Genomic DNA, 22,907 nt, shown 5'->3' with positions numbered 1-22,907 from the left:
GATAAGCAATGCCCTTACTTGAACTTTTTTCTCTCGTTCTCGGCCCCTAGTCTCTATTTTCTCTCTAATCATCTTCTTTTTGTCATCGTCTCATTTCGTTGAGGTTTTGCTTTCCTTTGGGACTAATGAATACGAAATAATATTCAACTATATTAATGTCTATTCCTCCTTTCACTTTTGCATGTTTCTTAAATCAAAATCTCATAAGACATCCCTTTTTTTTTTTTTTTTTTTTCATGATTCTCAAGTCCTAAACCTATTTGTGTTCTCTCTCTCTTGCTCAAACATTTGAATTTGCAACACATCTCATGTGGGTCAATCTCAATTTCTATTTTTCAACATGAGCCTTTTTGCGACTTGAGTTAGTGAAAGAGATGGTTTGTAAGAAATGGATCATGTTGGTCTTAGTGTAAAAATAAGAAAATCGAATTGCATGGAATTATATTGGGCGAAATTCGACCCTTGCTGTAACAAATAAATTGTTGGTATACTCATCGATCACTATCAACAATTGTAAACCATTTATCGACCACATTGCTGTAATAGATAATTTCTTGACCATATTGTTGCAATAAACGTATTGTTGGTATGCTTGTCAATCAATACTATCGACAATCATCCCATTATCAACATTTATAGACACATTTTTTGCCACATTATATACGATGTGAGGTAATTTAAACTTTTTATAGGCCTCTTGGCCAAAAAAAAAAAACTTTTTGTAGGCCTAAAGTGCTAGTTTCGGAAATATTTTCACATTTGCACATATTCGAAAACAACTTTTCAGAAGGTACTATTTTTCTATGAATAATGCTATATTTACCATATTTTTATACCATATTTTTATACTATCTTACGTGTCATTATTTTACTGGACAAAGTTTTTCTTTTTCTTTTTCTTTTTGGATTTTTGTTTTTATTTTTTAGTGTCCAATGCATGAATGCCATGTAAGTTGCCACATAAGGTGCTATGAAATTATGGTATATAAATGGGGGATGTCTAGCACTACTGATTTTCCTATATCTTCATGTTTGAGTGTTTTCTTTTGTTGTAGTTGGGCCTGGTTCAAGACGTAAGGTGATTAGTTAGATGCCATAATAAAGGCCCATTCAAAGTTCCCAGTCATCTGTTCTTGATCCAACAGTTCATGGGCTCCAAACCCATCCAAGCCCATACCCCGAGCCCAAAAACAAGAAAAGACCATCCAAGCCAAGTTAGCCAACAAAACTTCTGGCGGGAAAATCACAACCTCCTCCCGCCAAAACTCAACCCAGCAAAGAGGGCAAACACTTTGTGCCGCCCAAACTCTCCAAACCCCACAACCTCTCCACCTCTCTCCAGCCATGGCTTCCGATTCTTCTCCAGCCAACTTCAACAACGGTAAGCCCCTTTCTCTCTCTCTACCCAGAAACCCTTGATTTCAATTTGTATGTATGTATTAATGAAAATCTAAATTTTGCAGGACCTTCTTCTCCCGATGACTCATTTTCGAGCCCAATCGGCAACACGTTCTCGTCCCCGGCGGACGCTGCTCGCCGCAGCAGGCGGCAGCGATCAGCTACACCGACCGCATTTGCAACCCCGCCGGCCCACCACTCCCGGTTCGCCACCTCGGAAACAACTCCGACTCCATCGAGCAATCGTGGCCGTTCGAACGGCCGCAATGGAGCTGCCCCTACCCCGTCTTCGACCTCCGATGTCCCGGCTTCTTCCGAAGGCGGAGACGCGTACGACATGGACGAGGACCGCCCCACATTTGTGTGGGGCACGAATATTAGTGTGAACGATGTTAAGGTGGCCATTGTTAGGTTCTTGAAGAATTTTCGGGAAGAATCGGATAGGAATACGGAGAGTGAGTATTATACTGAAGGGAAGTACATTGAGGCCATCAAGAGAGTTATTGAAGTCGAAGGAGATTCACTTGATGTTGATGCACGCAATGTCTTTGATTACGATTCGGATTTGTATGCCAAGATGGTCAGGTACCCACTTGAGGTTCTTGCTATTTTCGACATTGTTTTGATGGAAATGCTGCCTGTCATAAACCCCTTATTCGAAAAGCACATTCAGACTCGGATTTTCAATCTCAAAACATCAACATCAATGAGAAATCTCAACCCATGTGGTTAGTTTTCTACACCTAATTATATTTCAATCCCATTTTCCTTCCTTTCCTTTTGGGTGTTTTTTTTTTTTTTTTTCTGTGTTTGTTGTTGATCAATGAGATGTATATATGAAGATATGGACTGATTTGAGTGTATCTTTTGTTAGACATTGAGAGGATGGTTTCACTGAAGGGAATGATTATTCGGTCTAGTTCGATAATACCTGAAATAAGGGAAGCAATATTTAGATGTCTTGTGTGTGGTTACTACTCCGACCCTCTTCCAGTAGAGAAAGGTAACCTTGTTGGGTTCTTATGTTTATTGGTTTAGTTTAGTTTTAGACAAATTTCTATATTGTTCGTTGAGTGTTGAATGCTGAATGCTATCAGGGCGAATAACTGAACCTACAAGATGCCTGAAGGAAGAGTGTCAAGCCAGGAATTCTATGCAACTTGTTCACAACCGATGCAGGTAATTCATAGCCTGAATATATGAGTGAACTTTTTATGATGTTCTGGTTGTTATATGGTCACCATATGGATATGAAATGTTGCATTTATATCCTTTTTTTTTTTTTTCAAAGAACTTTTTTTTTTTTTTTTTACTGACATCTTTAATTTGTAGTAGGTGTTTCATAAATTTGAGTTTTTTACTCAGAGGAGGAATGATTCTACATGCTTTCTTCACTTGGTCTTTGCTTTTATTGTTGCTTGCTAGAAGTATTGTTAGCACATAAAGAGAAAGTAGATTATATCCTATCTTTTCTAGAGGTGTTTAATAAGTAACTTGATCTTACCCAACAGACGTTTAGGATAAAGGCTTTTGATTTGAATATAGGCCCACTTCAGCCACAATTATGAGTAACAAGGTTTGAACTTTGCTCCTGCTTAGAAAAAAATTAGTGTCACTTACAATTTTTATCAAATTTAGTGTCAATCTTTCATGATAACATCTGAAAGTCCAGATCTATACAGGACTTCATAATCTATAAAACTAAAAATCTTATTGTCTCAAATGCATCAATGGTTTAGGCAAAATTGAAAACAGAAAGAAGATCCCCAGAGATTGAAAAAGGTGAAATTACAGAAGGTTTAGGAAATATGACTATATTCTGTAAAAACAACTGAAAGGAAAGATATTGAGGAACAAAACTTCTATCAAATAAGCTGATTCAGCTAATAAATGAGTTGACAAAGTGACATTTACAGTTTTGAAATAGAGTTTTGCAATGAAATTATTTTTAATAGGTCCTACTTTCTGAATCAGGTTTACCGATAAACAGATTGTGAGACTCCAGGAGACGCCTGATGAGATCCCCGAAGGAGGGACACCACATACAGTGAGCTTGCTGATGCATGATAAACTGGTTGATGCTGGAAAACCAGGTGACAGAATTGAGGTAAGACCATATGGTAATGCTTGTGCGACCCTAAGAAAGATACAGATCTTTCCTGTTTATCAGTTTAATGAGATCCTTTCCAATAGGTTACTGGGATATACAGGGCTATGACCGTTAGAGTTGGACCAACGCAGAGAACTGTAAAATCATTATTCAAGGCATGTTTCCATCTTTTTCTCTGTTAAAGTTCAAGCTCTTTGTCAGCGAGGTGGTCTGGATTTAATGATCTTTTTTCTTTTGATTACAGACTTACATTGATTGTCTGCATATAAAAAAATCTGACAAGTCAAGAATGCTGGCAGAGGAACAAATGGTAGTTGAGAATTCCTTAGATGGAAACTCAGAAGAGATTCTTTTTGATGAAAAAAAGGTATATCAATTTATACTATCTTCTTTACTTGCTTCAGGCTTTATTTCTACTATCTGCATTGATCTTATCATTGCTTGAATGGCAGGTGGAGCAATTGAAAGAGCTGGCAAAACAACCTGATATATATGATCGATTAACCAGGTCTTTGGCACCAAACATCTGGGAGTTAGATGATGTCAAAAAAGGCCTCCTTTGCCAGGTGCTTTAAATGTTTCAATTACGCATTCCTTGATTACTTTATTGACTCATTTAATCGACTTAGTTAGTCTTTTGTCATTTGTTGAATTGATGCTAATGTTAATTGCTCCAAATGCAGCTTTTTGGTGGGAATGCTTTGAAGTTGCCATCTGGTGCTAGGTTCCGTGGTGATATTAATATTCTTCTTGTTGGCGATCCTGGAACCAGTAAGTCCCAGTTGCTCCAGTACATACACAAGCTATCCCCCCGTGGCATATACACTAGTGGAAGAGGGAGTTCTGCTGTTGGCTTGACTGCTTATGTTGCGAAAGATCCTGAAACAGGGGAAACTGTATGACTTTATTTTTGTTTTTTTTTTTCCTGTTCGGGTATTTCATAGAAGTATATGAAGTTGAGTGGAAATACTTTGACTTTTCAGGTCTTAGAGAGTGGAGCCTTAGTTTTGAGTGATAGAGGCATCTGTTGCATTGATGAATTTGACAAAATGTCTGAAAGTGCAAGGAGCATGTTACATGAGGTTGGTTATATTGTTACTTGTTATCAAATTTATGGGAAAAATGTGTATTTATTTCACATGCTTATTAAATTCTATTTTCTTATTGTTTTTTTTGGCTTATAAGAGACTCCACTAGAATAGCTTAGTGGCATTATGTATACTACTTTGTACATGCTCAGAAACTACATTATAGTACTCCTTGATGTGCAACTCATTATCCATGGATGGCTTTGTTTCTAATTATGCTTATTCTCCCAGGTGATGGAACAGCAAACTGTTTCAATAGCAAAGGCAGGAATCATTGCTTCCCTTAATGCTAGGACTTCAGTCTTGGCTTGTGCAAATCCAAGTGGTTCACGCTATAACCCTCGCTTGTCTGTAATTGACAACATACACCTTCCTCCTACCTTATTATCCAGGTAAGAAGATATTTATGCCTTGCCACCAGGTTTCAAATACTTTTAAAACTTTAAAAGGTCCTAAACTAAAATTACGATGGATTTGATGAGTTATTGGTGTAAAGAATGTCACATGGTCTGTGAAGGTTCATTTTTGTTGAAATGTGGTTGTTGAAAGCCAACAGCACCTGAAAAGTATGATGTCATTGACAACATCAAATACAGGCTTTACCAATGATTTGAGCTGCTCTCTGGTTGTTAAATTTTTCTCAGGTTCGACCTGATCTACTTACTCCTCGACAAGGCTGATGAGCAGACAGACAGGCGTCTTGCAAGGCATATTGTTTCCTTGCACTTCCAGGATCCTGAGGTCTGCTGAATATGGGATCTCTCTCTCAGAATCTCTCATTCTCTCTCTCTCTCTCTCTCTCTCTCTCATTCATCTTAAAATTCCTTGTCTCCACTTGCAGAGCATAGAGCAGGATGTCTTAGACCTTCCTACATTGACTGCATATGTGGGATATGCCCGAAAGCATATTCACCCACAATTATCTGATGAAGCTGCCGAAGAGTTGACTCGAGGTTATGTTGAATTGAGGAGGAGAGGAAATTTTCCAGGCAGTAGCAAAAAGGTAAACGGTTTTATCTTCATGTATACTTGTTTAATAGAATTGATAAAGAATGTTGCCACCTTAAATCTTTGCAACAATATTGTCACTTGATATATCGTTTTTCCCATCAAGTGATGATTCTTTTTCCAATTTCATTTGCAATTTCTTTTCTTTTCTTCTTTTCTTCTTTTCCTCTTTCTTTTTTTTTTTTTGCACAAAATGATTATTCGCTTTATTTGCAAAATACATTGAATGTGGCTATTTTTATTTGCTTTTGACCTTAAAGATTCTTAGCAAATTTCTTAATTCTAAAATCAGTCAATTTGTGGGTTCTATATATATTTTTTATTGGGGTGTCTATATATCATTATCATTTATCTGATAATCTTAACAGGTGATAACAGCAACACCTAGGCAGATTGAGAGTTTGATACGTCTTAGTGAAGCTCTGGCTCGGATTCGTTTCTCAGAATGGGTTAGCAAAGATTGTCTTGTGCCTTAACAGCTTGCAATAGATTCATCACGAGTAAAATCAATAAACTTACGCCCTGATATGCAGGTTGAAAAGCATGATGTAGTGGAGGCATTTCGGCTTTTGGAAGTTGCAATGCAACAATCAGCAACGGATCACTCCACTGGTATAGCTTTACGCAGCACATGTACTTGCTTTTTCTTGATTCTACTTTCCATGAAGACAAACACAGTTTGATGTAATGTTTGACTTTTGTATTCAAGGAACGATCGACATGGATCTTATTACTACTGGAATTTCGGCAAGTGAAAGAATGAGAAGGGATAGTCTAGTATCAGCAGCTCGCAACATAATTATGGACAAGATGCAACTCGGGGGACCGTCAATGCGCTTGCTAGAGGTGTGTGCTTATTTACAAGATGTACAAGCAATAAATTTAAATCTGCCTACAACTAACATCATAATGTTCTTAATTAATGTGTCATGTAGTTGCTGGAGGAGCTGAAGAATCAGAGCTCTGGCACTGAAATCCACCTCAATGATGTAAGTATATTGCTCTCCCTCTCTCTCTCTCTCTCTCTCTCTCTCTCTCTCTCTCTCTCTCTCACATACACAGAATGATCACATTGATGATTATGCTTTTATGGGTATTTCAGCTGAGGAATGCAATGACTACACTTGCAAGCGAGGGATTTGTGGCAATTCATGGAGACAGTGTTAAAAGAGTATGATGAGATGGGAGGAAGGCCACAATAAGGAATGAATGAATGAATTGGTTGACACTTTGACATTGGTTTTTTAATTGGCACAACTAAGTGAGACCTCAAGGCAACTCAACATGGTACTCTACTGCTACATGGGTTTTGTTTTCTACAGAGTTGTTTTTGCAGGTGACTACAGAGCGTGTAAATTATTATTTTTTTTTTTGGTTAGTTATTTTTTAGTGGTTTTTCGGTAAGTTGGTATGTCATAAAATTGTAAGTAGTAGAACAAACTCATAACTTTTCAGTTTGTATTAAGTTTCCAATACAACCATCCAACCATTATTTCTTGAAAAGTTCAAAATATACTTTGCCATAATATCTTCCACGCAGGGGTGTAATCCCGTGAAGAGCTAACCAAATATAATATTCTAAACTCTATTTGAGCTATATATCTTCTAAGGTCAGAAGAATTTCCTTGTAGAAAGGATGTTGATGTCGCATCACAAAATGGAGCGGAGGGTTTGTCTCAAATCTCAATGTCCGAATACATCTTCTTTCTATTTTGTGTTATATTTTCTGATGTCATATCCGTGTAAGAATAGTGTCGTAAGAATAGTGTCAATGTGTAAGAATAGTGTCAATTAGACTATTTCTATGTTTTATTTAGTGTATCATTTTTAATAAAGATGAGTCTCACTAATACTTCTTACCATTTCCCATTCTTGTAAATTTAGGTCTTGTCTTGAATTTGGACCCGCTATCCAGGATCGTAGTCTTGTAGATAGTTTGATTTGTCTTGAATTAAATTATCCTTATTTTTTGGTTGGGCTCGGCAGCTTATCAATAAAAGTTAAGAGACTGAATTTGAATTTGAGATTAGGGAATTTTACTTGAGCCCCATGTGATATTATGCCTAACAAACATGCTTTGGTATAATATTGAAGCTTGGGGTGCTATTTGGTAATATTATAACAGGTTTGAATCAGGATTGCGTGGCGTGATCCCACACCGTACCTCTGCCCCAATTGGATGGACTGTCAGAATTAATTGGTTCATTTACGCACTAAAATACAAACTTAAAATTAAAAATAAAATAATAATAATAATCACAAACTCCAAGAGAAAAACATAATAATCACGAATACTTACAAAAACTATGTGTGTTAAATTGTTAATGAGTTACAAAGCCGATAAAAAAAAAAAAAAAAAGCAAAAAAGGAAAATCCAAAGTTGAAGAAATTTCCTACAACATAAAATTGAGAGAGAGAGAGTGGGGGACGTGGAAGCTTGTGGCGGTCACTGCAAACCAAACACAGTGAATCACTGATTGATTGGTCCTTTCATCTGTTTGCTGTGTGAGTGTTTTTCACTGTGTGTCACACAAAGACATAGACAGACTCAGAGAGAGAGAGAGAGAGAGAGAGAGAGAGAGAGAGAATGGGAGGATGCTGTCCGCCGATGGATCTGTTCCGGTCGGAGCCTATGCAGCTGGTCCAGATCATCATCCCCATCGAGTCTGCTCACCTCACCGTCTCTTATCTCGGCGACCTCGGTCTCCTTCAGTTTAAAGACGTATGTCCTCACACACACACACACACACACACACTCGTTTCTCTGATTCTCATTTTTCTGTTTCAATTATGCTTTTTTGTTGTTCTTCTTCTTCTGGATTGGTTTGGGTGCGGAGAGAAAAAACCCTAGCTTGACACTGTCTGCGACGAAAGTTCGCAATTGGATTTGATTTGTGGTAGCTTTAGGGTTTCGTCTGCGTTTTTATATACGCTATTCAATTGTTCTAGCTTTGATCAGTGAATGGTGTTTGATTCTTCAGCTTTTAGGGGACCCAATTTGGATTTGTGTAAATTGAAGAGTTTAATCGATTAATTCACCGCTAGTTATATTATAGCGCTCAGAAAATATAAAATTGATTATTAAAGTATTCAGCTTTATGAGCACCGAATGTACAATCATGGCAATCTGAGATTGTGGGTCTCTTGGCAATTTTCTTTTTTCCCCATAAAATGGATATTTTGTTCACTAAAAGATAGTTGCAAAGCTGCTAATTGCATGCTAACAGAAGACATAAAGCTAACAAGCAAGAGATATGAACAATCCGGACAATTACTAGAGCAATAACAAACTAGGGACTGTCATGATTGAACAATAAACACAACAAACCAAAAGCGGTGGGCTTGTGGCATTGTTCTGCTCACCAAGGAGTGGTAGTGTATTGTATGGGTGGGTGGTGAATGAGGTGCTCTCTATTAAGGGCTTTGATCAGTAAGAGGTATGGATTGTGTTGGTGTAAGATGACTCTGATTGTGGTGGTGAGTTGAGAATAATTTAGATCTCTTTCATCTCAGCTACAGGCAAAGTATATGTATGGAAGAAGAAACAAGTTGTTCCCCAATTTATATGCCGGAATGTACAAAGATCTAGTTAAGTCTAAAGAACTGAGTTGAAGGTGTAGCTTAGAAAGCCCTGGTTTAGGAGGAGGAAGAAGAAGATGATGAGAAGATTTAGGGGTAAATGGATAAAAAAATTAATGAGGGTTGTATAATGGTTTCACCTATTTTACAATCAATAGAGGCTTGAATACTTTCTTGCTTGGTTAATAAATACAAAATTTTGAAGAACTAACTTTAAAATTCATCGATTTGACGTCCTAGGTGTTGCACATATCATGAAGTACTCTGCTAGCTTTGTTGTTGGTCAATCTAATAACATTGTTCTCAGGATTTATTTTTTTAGTTTATAGTTTTTTTTTCTTTTTCTGGCAACTAATATTTTGATGTCTCATTTCTTCCAGCTCAATTCAGAGAAAAGCCCGTTTCAGAGGACTTATGCTACTCAGGTGTGTTTATGTTCCTTATCTTACTATTTATTTTCACGTTGTGGATGCCTTCACCATTTTATTTATGTCTTGGATATGATACTTCTCATTAAAATTGAGTTGTAAGTCTTTACAGGAAAAAGGGGAAAAGTCTAAACTTCTAATTTCTTTTTCCAATAGTTCACATTGTCTTAGAGCATTTCAAATGTTCGACACATTTTTAGACGTGTACTTTATGATTAATTTTAATATTAAATAGAAAAAAGCAATCTTTTGATTGTCAACGAAAATAAATATTTGGTCGGTCCTAATGACGTGTGTAAATTGTATTACCGTTACTTCCTTCTGTAGGATGTTAGATATTCAAGAGATTGAACTTTCTATTGTGTCTTCTTTGCGGGAGAATTGAGAAATTACATTATGATCCATTGCATTCTTTAGAAGTTTATGGTTGAAATATCCACAAATATTTTCTACAATATTGAGTTAGGGAAAGACCAGACTTTAACTGACAGAATTGGACAATGTATTAACAAAGGGAAGTACTTGGCTCAGTCAGTTGTTGGTAGTTTTAGTCCTGCAAGTAACCTATAGATCTAGAAAAGTTGATTTCATTACTTGAAACATGGAGTTCAAGTGCTTTCATTACTGTTCCTTCACCCCCCTGGTGCGTGAAAATCGAGAGACACTTGCATGTGTACATGCATATAAACTTATAAATCTCTTTCCACTATGCTCGTTCTAATTGAATTGGTATTGTTGTTGGTAATCCTTTTCTCTTATATACCTGTAAATGGCATATTGTCTGTTTCTTTCTTTGCTTTAACATTTCTTGGTAACTTAGCTAGTTTTGCTTGTGAACTGTTCTAGGTTGTTGCCAAACTAAGATGAGTCTTGCAATATGTTCTTGATATCCTGTTTGCAAGAATTCTGAAATTTGTAATCCATTCTCTTCCTAATTGTTTAACCACCTAGAAATTAGGTTTCCAAATGAGTTTGGTTTGTAAATTCATTAATTCATTTTCATATGAAGATCAAAAGATGTGGAGAGATGGCACGCAAATTACGGTTCTTCAAGGAGCAAATGTTAAAGGCTGGATTGCCTCCTACAAAGTCTATAAGACAAGTTGACGTCAATGTGGATGACCTAGAGGTATAATAAGATGTTGGTCCCTAGCTAAATATGCTTAATATTGCATGTTTAACACTACTTTTGTGTGTATGCTAGGTAAAACTTGGTGAACTCGAGGCAGAGCTGATTGAAATAAATGCGAATGGCGAAAAGTTGCAGCGATCATACAGTGAACTCTTAGAATATAAGCTTGTTCTGCAAAAGGTAACACCCCTGTTTGTTTGTTTGGCCCAAAAAAATCATTGCAACTCTATTACTATGCAATTATGCGTTATTAGGATATCTGATCATACCCTACCTTCTGATGATATGCTATAAGTTCATAAGTAGTGTTAATTTTTCCCATGGAAAGGCAAAATTTGTTATAAGGGAAAGGATAAAGAATAGTATGATGAGGATTTCTTTCTACACAGAGAAATGAATATGCAGTTCAAGCTATGAAAAGTCTCTTGTATGATAATTCAACTCCTTGGTTTCTTGAGGATTATAACTTGTTGGGATAAATTATTTTGATAAGTATAGAAGTTCCATTAAAAAGGTGCCAAGAGGGTGCTGACCATGTAGAAAAGCTGTTTGTGAAATACTGAAAATGCAAGAAAACAGTAACTGTGCGTGAAGATCAAAAGAGGTCGGGGGAGTTAATTTCATCCGTTCAACACAAATTGAGATCTCCACTGTAGAAAGTTTTTTACCATCAAAATGCTCTAATTTTTATCTACAACCATAAGGATCAAATAAGAAACAAAATGCAACTGCCTAAGAGCTGTATTTGACCTTCTCACAAACCTGCTATGCCACCTCGAAAGCAGGCTGCAAACTGTATCAGGAAGCAACCAATACACCCCCATACAAAGACAGGAGAAAACTCCAAAGTTCCCAAGCCAGAGAGCATTTCAAAAAGAGATGGCCTACATTTTTGCTTGACCCCTTGCACATGTAGCATCTATTAAACTAGCACCCTTACTCTAATTAAATCATTAACTGCCGAAATATTCTCTTAATTAACAAGGTCTGTCTAGTGAACAGGAATTGGATAGAGAAATGTGTTCGATTTTTCCCAAATAAATAAAAAGAATATGTTAAAAAGCAAGGACTTGAAAATGGAAACTCAATTTTAATAGCAGGAGTGACCTTCCAAACAACCTTAGATAAGTGAAACAACAGAATACAGAAAATAATGAGAATCTGACATAAATTTGTAAACATTAAAATCTAGGTTGCTAATGGGGGAAAGAAAGGAAAAAAAAGGGTTCTAGAAAAGAAGGTAAAATCAGGGGTAGATGACAGCACACAGAATGTAATGAGAATCCACCATAATCTCATAATAATTACAATTATGTTGCTAAAAGGGAAAGGAGGGGGGGAGGGGGGGGAAGAAGTAAAGACAAATAGAGCAAAGGTTATAAAAAATTAAGAGCAGTTTCACAGATTAGAGATGTTGAGCCAAATGATTTGGTTAGGAATTCATCACCCCTCTGCACAGCCACAAGGAGAAAACTGTCTAAGAAAGAGTGAATGAGTGAGATGGAGAAGAGGTGTAATATAAATGAAAGTCAAGTAATAGAGGAGTAAGATATGGATTGAAGAGAAGAAGATTTTATGGAGGTTAGGGAAAATAGAATGTAGCAGTCCCTAGGGATTTTGCTGCCCCCACTCCTCGTATTCCAGTCTGTCAAAAGAACTCCTGAAAGATGAAATCCAAGCTATAAACAATTTTACACAACAAAGCCCCTTATGTTCTAGTGTTTGATTTTCTGGCCTGTAGTGATCCACATGTCATTTGTAAGGTTAACAGACCAACAAAAGTAACCAAGAATAGGACAGTATAACCCTGAGCCCAAACAAAACCAAATTAATATATATTTCAAGTTACTAAGAAATATTAATCAACACTTTTTTGAGCAACTTATAATAATTATAAGGTTTGCATAGCGAGGCCCATGCAAGCACCACTGATTGACGGATCGTCAGATAATACATGTAATAATGCAGGTGATATAGTTAGATGAGATGAATTAGAAAAATAGGTAAAAAAATAATGTTTACTTCCCTTATGTGATGTATAAACTAAACGAATTGACCCAGAGAGTTCTCAATCTTGGATTCATATAAGAGGTTTTCTTTTGATCATTAATAAATAAGCAATTATCTATTTGATCTGCCGAAGTAGAATTATAGAGTCTGCTTCCATTTGATCTTGTGCCTCTAATTGGATGTTTATCTTATTTCATTAAGCTCTCATGCAACTGAAAAGTTATCTTCCTTTCAGGCTGGTGAGTTTTTTCACACAGCTCAAAGCAGTGCCGTGTTGCAGCAGAGTGAATCCCGCCATATTGGTGATGAATCCCTGGACACGCCTTTATTACTGGAGCAAGTACATATTTTAATTTTTGTTTTATTGTAGTAGGATTAATCACAGTCTTCCACTTTTGCTGAGTTCAGTTCTTTTTGTTTGGCTGTTGTGAAGGAATCATCAAGTGATCCATCAAAGCAAGTTAAGTTGGGGTTTCTCACTGGTCTTGTTCCTAGGGAAAAGTCTTTGGCATTTGAGAGGATTCTATTTCGAGCTACTAGGGGTAATGTTTTTCTAAGGCAGGCTGTGGTTCAGGATCCTGTCACCGATCCTGTTTCAGGAGAGAAGGTATTGACACATCTATTCCTGCACTATTATGTTCTTGGAAAGATGATACAAAACTTTTATTGTTCTTGTGGTACCTTGTACTCTTTCTATAATACGTGTATGTATTTAGAAAACAGAAAGGAAGAAGGTTTAACAGAAGTTACTGCACAATCAACTCAAAATTCCCACCCAATCACAATGAATTACACTAAAGGGAACTTCCCTAAAATGTTTGAACAAAGAAGTCCATGGCAAGGCTAGGTGTCTAGTTATGTCCCAAAGAAGCTCCATCTCTTTCACCCTGTCATAAAAAAAATTCTTATATTTCTTTCCAACTTAACAGTCCAAAGAGTTATGTAGATATATATGCAAATTCATCCACATATATTATACGCAATGCACACATGATTTTCTCCTTGAATTGATTGAGACCAATTCTTGATTGCTATACTTTCGTATCTGTTTCCTGTTTTTTATTTGACTTTTATAGTTTCAAATTATACTGGTTTCCGCTCATTGAGATAGTAGAAGAAAAAACACCAAGCTATGTTGTTTTAGATAACCTCTGTTTTGGTTCAGAATTAGGGGATAACTTCAGTTACAGTTGCAGACTTCACGGCTCTAGGCTAGAGGATGTTCTAGCTAAAGAATGGAAATGAGAAATTAAAAAGATTCAGAATTATGGCTACTCTAAATACTTACTATTGACATGATATGGACGTGTAAACTGCCTAATATTGATGATGTCTTAAGATATACATCATTTGGCCAAATCTTAACAAAAATCTATCATATTTATTGTAAAGTGATTTGAGCAGCTGAGGGCCAATATAGGACACACTGTTAGTAGTCATGATTGTTCAGATGTGTAGTTTTCTTCCAAAAATGGATAAATTGGGGCCAGGATACCTAGGGTTCTTATTTCTTTAGTTCTAATTAATTTATCCTTTCCTATACCTAAAAGTAAATATATACTTGTGTCATTGGCATCTTAATAAAAATCATTATTTAGATGAAATCCCTTATTTATTAATACTGGAAAGGTGTTTAATTTATCATATTATGGCACTGTTTGACCATTTGATTTTTCTTTGTTACTGCATACTTTGTCTCTGAATGAATGATGATCTGCAGATTGAGAAAAATGTTTTTGTGGTATTCTACTCTGGAGAAAGAGCAAAGAACAAAATTCTCAAAATATGTGATGCTTTTGGAGCCAACCGTTACCCTTTTACTGAGGACCTAGTTAGACAAGCTCAAGCGATTACTGAGGTATGTACTATGATTCTGCTTGGATTATTTTTCATGGGAAGATAGTTGTTCTTTTTCTTCTCTTACATTTATCCCCATTCCCTTTCCATAAAAGGACAAAAAAAAAATCAGAAAAACCTTGGTCATGCTGCAGCTTCTTTGGTTCATAGTGTTTTTCTTGTTTTCCATGTGCTTTTTTTTTTTCTTTTTCCCCAGCATGAAGTACTGCTAATGTAATATCATTTATACTTTAAACTAATTATTAAATCCTTAATATAGTTAGTTTGTTAGTTTCTGTGATGTCATGCTTAAATAGAAATTCAAGTTAGCCTTTTGCAGTTGAGCAGGGCCACGTATATTCCAGAATGTATTTTGACACCAAAAGAAGGGAAATGTATATATATATATATTCCAGAAAGTATTGCATTAAAACATCCATTTCTGTCTTCTTTCTTTTTTATTTCAAAAACTACACAAAAATGATTGAGCTTGTAATCTAGAACAAGAACTGATAAATATTTGACTTGGTTGTCTATCTGGCTTTGTCTTGGCTTGTTTTACCAATAGTTTCTTGTTACTTTTAGTAAAGTATTGAAATAGGAAGATAGTTAATATAGGTGTCAAGTTCATTACTTTTAGATTGATTGTTTAGAGTATTGGATTTGGCAATATGTATACTCTTGAACTAGAAACAGGAGTTTCTGAGAAGGCCTGTTTTTTGTTTTTTGGCCAGATGACATCCTTTTTGAATGATAAGAGAACTTGTTTTGTGATTATCTGGCAGGAAAATAGTCCTAGAATCCTAGGAAACAAACATGCCAAGAGAAGAAGTTGGTAGTCTTCCTTTGATTGCACCCCCGCTAAAAATTTATAGTCGATGAGACATTTTTGGTATCATTAGCTTGTTTTACATCTTACCAAAAAATATTAAGTTTACTGTTTCCGGTTGCCATTGTTCTTCAAAATGCATATATGGCTCTGATATTAAGTGTTTTCTTTCAAGTGCAAGCAGCTGAACATTCAGTTTCTTTTAATATTTAGATTGGTTGATTGAGGGTTGAATATCAGCAGTTGTAATGTTTAATTATCCTCCCATTATTTTGCGTTGTTGCCTCATTTGGCACTTTGGCTTTGTGGTAGAAATCGGCATTTGTGTCCATTCATACTACATGTCATGTCTTAGAATTTTCCTTGTAACTTTCATTTGATATGATCATATATTTCAAATTTAGGTATCAGGAAAACTTTCAGAGCTAAAGACTACTGTAGATGTTGGACTTTTGCACCGCGGAAGTTTGTTACAGACTATTGGGGAACATTATGACCAGTGGAACCTTTTGGTGGGTTTGTAATTATTTTACTCAATGAAGTGTATTCATTATCTGTATGAAGATATATGACTAAGATTAACTCAAATATATGGTGTTTGCGAATATTGCAAAATGTCGAGTTATTTGACAATATTTCTTTGTACTTGTGAAGGTGAGGAAGGAAAAATCCATATACCACACTCTTAACATGCTTAGCCTTGATGTAACAAAAAAATGTCTTGTGGCTGAGGGGTGGAGTCCTATTTTTGCATCAAAACAGGTATCCTTTACATTCAAAATTTTCTTTAGATTGCAATGAGTTCCTTTTGGGGCCCAGTTTGATTTAAAAGGTTTGAACTATACATAGGAGTCAAATATGTTATTGAGTTTCTTTGTTCACTTTGCAGATCCAGGATGCATTGCAGCGGGCAGCGTTTGACTCCAACTCACAAGTTGGAGCTATTTTCCAGGTTTTGCATACAAAGGAGGCGCCACCCACCTATTTCCGCACAAACAAATTCACTTCTTCTTTTCAAGAAATTGTTGATGCATATGGGTGAGTTCCACTCCAGTATCATGCTCCTCTGTGCTCCTTTATTAATAATTGGAAAAGATACAATAATTAAAAGAATATGCACGCACGTTTTACATGGAACTGTGGCCCTCTGCCTTTTCTCATAAGTGCTGTTGTAGTAAGTGGAAGTTCTATTAAGGGGAGAAGAGGGTCAGTTGACCCTGCAAAGATAATTTTGTTCCCATTGATTTTAGTGTTTGCTCCTTTAATTCTTGGTTTTATTCCTTAAGATTTGGGGGCAATTTTTTTGGTAAAATGCCACAAAGAGGCAAGAAAGTTTCCTAAGGGGCAAGCGGCAGTGCAGTACGCATGGGGGCTGAAGTTTATTTGAGAGCTTCTTCATATCACATCCATGAGGAAAAATTCCTGGATCTGCCACTGTGTGTAGTATATATAAATAAACCATATCAAACAATTAGTGGTCCTCTTCTTGATACAGCCACTTTATTCTTTATATCCAGGACTTATGCATGATAGACTATATGGCTGATATTTAATTCAATATTTCATTAACCATTGTCATTTTTGGAATTTCCCTAGTGAGGTGTGGGCTATACTGAAAGTGTATCCACTTTAAGTAGTTGATTTGTATTGTCATTGTTTTACTCTGTCATCTCTATTACTTATTTAACTCTATCATGTGAGAAAGATAATAACTTGTTTTGCACTTTTACCAGGTAATATAGGGTAAAAATCAAAAGATTATTATGTCCCTCAATCTTCTCCTGCTTAAATTTTTAATGTTCCATCTAATGGCATTAATGAAGGACCATTTTTGAAATCAATGAGCCATTAGTGACTGTAATTTGAAAGCAACCACTATATTGCTTTCATGTGAATCTTAGAATTTGAAATCACAAATTATGATGCTATTTTACCTTTTCTGATAGAAATGTAGATGATCTTAAAATGTTTTGGTTCAATGTACTTGCAGGGTGGCTAAGTATCAAGAAGCAAATCCTGCTGTATATACTATCGTGACATTTCCATTTCTTTTTGCTGTCATGTTTGGTGATTGGGGACATGGAATCTGTTTGTTACTTGCCACATTATATTTCATAGTCAGGGAGAAGAAACTTTCTAGTCAGGTAATATTAATGTGTAGTGTAATCACTTAATACGTTGATATGTTAAATGCTCAATAATAATATAGTCATTATGGCACTGACTGCATGTTGCTTATTGTCCCAAGTATGTTACTAGTATTGGAATTTCTCTTATGTGCATAATTTTGCATTTTTAGCCTCTTAGGTTAGGTGGAATGTTTAGCAATTTTCTGCTGTTTTATGTTTCTGTTACATAATTGATATTGATAATATTGCTGGCAGTACTGTGTCACTGTATTCTATCTTTTAATGCTCTTCAATGCTTTTCTGATTGTTACTGAGTCTAAACCTGTTGGATATAGCTTGTGCGAAATAAGTGTAATGAATGGGGTTAAAAAACTTGAACCAAAAAAAAAAAAAAAGTAATAATGAAAAAAATGTAGGAAGATATCACATTGCCTCTCTCTCTCTCTCTCTCCGCCTCTCTTTTCCCCTCTCCCATCTCCCCCCATCCTGTTCAGGGTCTTATGATTGTTAAGTTGTAGGACTGATAAAATGTGTCTTGTACCTGTAGTGATGGGAAGATTAAGGCAGTATTCTTGGTTAAAAAAGCTTTGGCTTGTCAACATTTGAACATCTGATATTGGCTAATGCACATGCTTTTCAGAAGAGGCATTTAATAATAGGTCTTTACTTTTTATCGTTCAAAAAAGTGAACAACTGGATGAATTAAAATTAGCAGTCCCTATTGAAAATTTAACAGACAAAAAATGACTAAAAACATTAAGTTCCTAGAAATTACAACACTGCCATTCTGATCAATAAAAATAAAAAATGAAAAAACTTGCTGGAGTCACATCTCCCACATTGGTTGAGATTGGTAAAGCGCTCGTCAGCCTGGAGAAGTAATTGAAGTCTCTCCAGCACTGCTTGAGATTGGAAACCTCAGCGTTGAGGCTTGTTGGACCCCGATGGGCCTGATTCCCAAGCGCGTGACGAACTTCAAGATTGAGGGTGGTGGCCAGTTTCAGGTCCACTTGGATCAGGCTTGCACTGCCAAATTTGAGAGCCCGTTGCATTACATTAGGAACGTGTAGGGGACTAGTTATGGCCAGATCGAAGCCTTGTTGGGTATTTCTGCCGGAACACTTCCAGTGCTGTTATTTTATGGAGGGCTCCAAGCACTTCCAGTGCTGTGCTCGGTGATGCTCATCAATCCCATTTCCTGCTTGCTAGCAGATTCTCCCACCGAAGGTAAATCTAAAACAAATGACCAAATATAAGACGGTTCAGTAGCTGATGGGCACCTATGTGTTCAAGCTGAGGTAGATGTGCCATGACCCATCCAATCACAATTCTGAAAAAGAGATTTGTTTGTGCATCTGACTAAATGCGGGGTGGACCAAAAGACTGGTCAAAACTTGAAATGAGTGGTTATCCATTTGTTATCTTTTATAACTCTGCTCCCCACGCAGCAGATTCATCTCCGTCTTCCATTAGTGTTCTGATCCTGATCTTTGGACCTTCCACTGCAAGGCAGAGGACCTCCTCTAGGATCAAACTCCATTGACCTCTCTCCCACCACCAGAGCACTCCGTTGGCGTATAAAGTCACTGGCGTATGTCTCCGTTTATGAGGACCCAGTCAGATGCTATGGGTTGTGGTTGTGAGGACTTGGGTTCCTCCATCTCAGATATTGTTCAAGTCTTCAAGAGTGATTGATGCTTTTTTTTGGGGTCTGAAGCTGATGCGGAAATTTATGTGGTGGTTGGCACAGTTTCGGGAAAAATCATAGTTGTACTTTCTGAGTAGTAAAAAATTCCATATTTGAGGGTTGACTAGGGACCTGTAATTCCGAAAAAATATTCATTAATGGATTATGAAGTTTAATTTGTCTGCATAAGCACTTATAAATAAATTAAATTGTCAGGGATTAGGGATTGATATGTATTTTCAGGAAGTGTCATTTCCCTCAACCCTGCAATTTCTGTGGTTTTTCTTCTTTGTGAGTATGTTTCCTCTGTGTAATTACCTATGATTTCATTTGCTGAGATTACCTTCCACTTTTCACTTTGTTACTTGACATCCAGAAGACATGAGGAATTTAATTCCAGTTGTATGTAGGTTCTTAGCATTTTTCCTATCACATGTTGGTTATTTGTAGGAAGCAAGATTTTTTTCATTTTTGTCTTCATGTTAGAATCTAATTAAATGTAATTCTGGTTTTACAGAAGCTTGGAGATATCATGGAGATGGCCTTTGGTGGTCGTTATGTTATTTTGATGATGGCAATTTTCTCAATCTACACAGGTTTGATCTATAATGAGTTCTTCTCTGTCCCCTTTGAACTGTTTGGTCGCTCAGCATATGCATGCCGCGATCTTGAGTGCAGGTATGCACTAAAACTTTGGATATGTATACATTTCTCTGCTGTATCCTCATTTTGAATTGTTTGTAATAGTCAATTGAAATTCTTTGTTTGCAGCGAGGCTACTACAATTGGCTTGATTAAGGTTCGTCCCACTTACCCATTTGGTCTGGATCCTGTATGGCATGGATCCCGCAGTGAGCTTCCATTCCTAAACTCATTGAAGATGAAAATGTCAATTCTTCTTGGGGTGGTCCAAATGAACCTTGGAATTATATTAAGTTATTTCAATGCCAAGTTCTTTCGAAATAGTGTGAACGTTTGGTAAGTTGTGCTATTCCTTGTGTGTTTTTTTTTTTTTTTTGTAAAGGAGCCTTCATTTTGTCCACCAAGGCAACAAATATATTCACTTTGTAAAATGTGAATAATTCACTTATTTACTGTGAATACTTCCATCTGTAGTTGTATCATCAGTTGCTTCTATAACTTGGTTTTCACCCTGTTTGTTAGCTTGTATTCATTCATATGCTGCATTGATCTAGGTTCCAGTTTCTACCCCAGCTGATATTTTTAAACAGTCTATTTGGCTACCTGTCCGTTCTCATTGTTATGAAGTGGTGGACTGGTTCAAAAGTTGATCTATACCATGTGATGATATACATGTTCCTAAGTCCTACTGATGATCTTGGTGAAAATCAGCTTTTCAGTGGTCAGAAAACGGTTCAGGTATCCCCTATATCAGTCTTTTTCTTATTTTAATATGTTTTTGTCTTGTAAGAAACGTGTGAGTATACTTCATATTTCATTTGTTCTTCTACCAGATCGTGCTATTATTATTGGCTCTTGTTGCTGTACCATGGATGCTGCTTCCGAAGCCTTTTCTTTTGAAGAAACAACACGAAGAGGTATGTTTGTAAACATCCTTTCACTAAGCCCCCCAGTCATTTTGATCATTACTGGTTCTTCCTTGTTTATATTATTCTACTGCTTCTGATGGTTTTGTTGTTTCAGAGGCACCGAGGCGAATCCTACACTCGACTTGAGAGCACAGAGGAGAGCTTGCATGTGAATTCAAACCATGATGCCCATGATCATGAGGAGTTTGAGTTTAGTGAAGTTTTCGTACATCAACTCATACACACAATAGAATTTGTACTTGGTGCGGTCTCAAATACAGCTTCATACCTTCGTCTATGGGCCCTAAGGTAGTCTGGGAACTTGAACTATATCAATCTTCGTTCTTTTGGTAAACTTTTTGATGTCAAGGCCAATCAGTTCAGCGATCTTCCCACATGCATGCATGTGTATAGATATGTAGTTGTATGTGACTGCACATGTTATAGCTCATTCCTGCATGTGTATATTATGTGTGCTTATACTGATTGATTTTGGTGTGAAAAAAAAAAAAAATGCATTGGTGGTAAATGAAAATGAAAAAATTTGCATCTATGTTTGCACAATCCAATTTTAACGTACTGCCAAATCATTGAATTCATGCATGCCATTGTTTTTAAGAAAGTGAACACAATGGAAGCCTTTTCAATGCCTATGGCTATGGCTGTTAACTGGGACATTCTTTTCCCTCTTAGTTAATGACTTGACGCTGGCAAGATATCTCATTATATTAATTGGTCAATCTGACTTGGTTTCTATATAGAGCATTTGGGTAAAACAGAATAGAACATTGTTAATTGATTGTATCTATAAATTTTTTGTTTTTTGTTTTTATATCCATCTATACAATTAATGCTAATATTGTGCATCTGTCTTTTTATGAACTTTGTTCAGTCTTGCTCATTCAGAGTTGTCCAGTGTGTTCTATGACAAGGTTCTGATATTGGCTTGGGGGTATGTTGACTCATTTTCTTATGCTGCTTTTGCTTAATAGCCAATAAAGTTCTGTTAATAAATTTCTGTTTCTCTTCAACAAATAGAAAATAGTCAATTAGAGTTGGCCTGGAATTCAAATTCTTTGTTGACTCTTGGGATGTAGATGAATAGGCCAATGGGCATCAAATGCATTTGGTTCATGTTGCTCATCTGGATTATGACCTACACCTAAGAAGTTATCACTGAGGATTTGAATTTAATGAAGTTCGTTTCCTTTCAGAAAAAAAAAAAAAAAAAAAAAAAAGACCGAGGATTTGAATTGTCAGATTCAGTGGGTATCTACAAATGAAAAAAATGAAACAAATTGTTTTTTGTACCTCTCACAGGTTCAACAATGTGGTTATACTCATAGTGGGCATCATCGTCTTCATTTGCGCCACTGTCGGTGTCTTACTACTGATGGAAACTCTCAGTGCTTTCCTTCATGCTCTGCGACTTCACTGGGTGGAATTCCAAAACAAGTTTTATGAGGGAGATGGTTACAAGTTCTATCCGTACTCATTCACATTGCTTGATGATGAAGAAGAGTGATGCCCTAAGTTGAGTCATAGGGGGGCAGTGTTTAAGTCACATTGAGTTGAGTGTGAATAGGTATGAACTCAAGTTGATTCTTTCATTTAGACAGTACAACAAGGTCAATTCTGATGCACCTTGTAGGGGGAATATTATCGTTTGGTTTTCAAATTGAGCATCACTCCTTCAGCATGTTTGTTTATTTATTATGGGAAGGAATAAGCAGTTTTTAGGCCAGCATATTAGTATGTAGTGGCGGTTGTGTGGCCTTGTGTAATAATCAAAATATTTTTTCATCTTTCTATTTATATCTATTTATATTATGAAAAACTCTCTTTGTCAATACCCATGTAATCAATTTGTGTTGACTGAGCCTCATGGTCCTCATATTCTCTCTCACTACACGCCCCATTTAATCAATTTGTGAAATAACAAATTTACACTAATACAAAAAGACCTAAGAGGACAACAAAAGGAAAAGAAAGTCACCATCCAATCCCAACCCTCCCTCCATGTCGAGCAGTTGGCGAATGGCGAGTGCCTCTCTCTCTCTCTCTTGCATTCCCCCTCTATCTTCGCACCCATCCTGTCAGAGGTTACTCACTTCTGATCTGGA

The 22,907-nt window shown here is 36.5% G+C and overlaps 2 protein-coding genes across 2 annotated transcripts; both read left to right on the top strand.

The window, feature by feature from the left end:
• The first annotated feature begins 1,249 nt into the window (after nucleotides 1-1,249).
• On the top strand, nucleotides 1,250-6,853 carry MCM4 (Minichromosome maintenance (MCM2/3/5) family protein). The gene is made up of 18 exons (XM_086252985.1): nucleotides 1,250-1,381; nucleotides 1,464-2,126; nucleotides 2,273-2,401; nucleotides 2,496-2,577; nucleotides 3,373-3,505; nucleotides 3,592-3,663; nucleotides 3,753-3,875; nucleotides 3,961-4,074; nucleotides 4,192-4,404; nucleotides 4,492-4,590; nucleotides 4,828-4,988; nucleotides 5,241-5,337; nucleotides 5,438-5,599; nucleotides 5,973-6,053; nucleotides 6,138-6,216; nucleotides 6,314-6,450; nucleotides 6,540-6,593; nucleotides 6,707-6,853. Exons 1-18 carry the CDS (start codon nucleotides 1,345-1,347, stop codon nucleotides 6,779-6,781), a joined length of 2,511 nt encoding a protein of 836 aa, XP_086109111.1. The 5' UTR covers nucleotides 1,250-1,344; the 3' UTR covers nucleotides 6,782-6,853.
• Nucleotides 6,854-8,045: 1,192 nt separating this feature from the next.
• Nucleotides 8,046-22,618, top strand: VHA-A2 (vacuolar proton ATPase A2). Its single transcript, XM_086252984.1, has 18 exons — nucleotides 8,046-8,326; nucleotides 9,564-9,608; nucleotides 10,621-10,740; nucleotides 10,816-10,923; nucleotides 12,989-13,093; nucleotides 13,187-13,360; nucleotides 14,474-14,611; nucleotides 15,823-15,930; nucleotides 16,073-16,180; nucleotides 16,308-16,456; nucleotides 17,409-17,562; nucleotides 19,752-19,912; nucleotides 20,006-20,212; nucleotides 20,431-20,614; nucleotides 20,710-20,793; nucleotides 20,900-21,093; nucleotides 21,677-21,736; nucleotides 22,105-22,618. The coding sequence occupies exons 1-18, from the start codon at nucleotides 8,192-8,194 to the stop codon at nucleotides 22,307-22,309; spliced, it is 2,439 nt and encodes an 812-aa protein (XP_086109110.1). The 5' UTR covers nucleotides 8,046-8,191; the 3' UTR covers nucleotides 22,310-22,618.
• Nucleotides 22,619-22,907: the final 289 nt, after the last annotated feature.

Source organism: Dryas octopetala, chromosome 8 (assembly GCF_963921425.1).
Source record: "Dryas octopetala chromosome 8, drDryOcto1.1, whole genome shotgun sequence".
Lineage (NCBI taxonomy): Eukaryota > Viridiplantae > Streptophyta > Magnoliopsida > Rosales > Rosaceae > Dryas > Dryas octopetala.
Note: the sequence above shows the minus strand (reverse complement) of the source record. Positions and strands in the feature narration are given on the sequence as shown.

Coding starts and splice junctions, on each gene's coding strand:
- MCM4 (XM_086252985.1), top strand. CDS start 1,345: ATGGCTTCCGATTCTTCTCCAGCCAACTTCAACAACG. Junction 4,075..4,191: donor AAAAAGGCCTCCTTTGCCAG/GTGCTTTAAATG, acceptor CTCCAAATGCAG/CTTTTTGGTGGGAATGCTTT. Junction 4,989..5,240: donor CCTCCTACCTTATTATCCAG/GTAAGAAGATAT, acceptor AATTTTTCTCAG/GTTCGACCTGATCTACTTAC.
- VHA-A2 (XM_086252984.1), top strand. CDS start 8,192: ATGGGAGGATGCTGTCCGCCGATGGATCTGTTCCGGTCGGAGCCTATG. Junction 8,327..9,563: donor GTCTCCTTCAGTTTAAAGAC/GTATGTCCTCAC, acceptor CATTTCTTCCAG/CTCAATTCAGAGAAAAGCCC. Junction 16,181..16,307: donor CTATTTTTGCATCAAAACAG/GTATCCTTTACA, acceptor TTCACTTTGCAG/ATCCAGGATGCATTGCAGCG.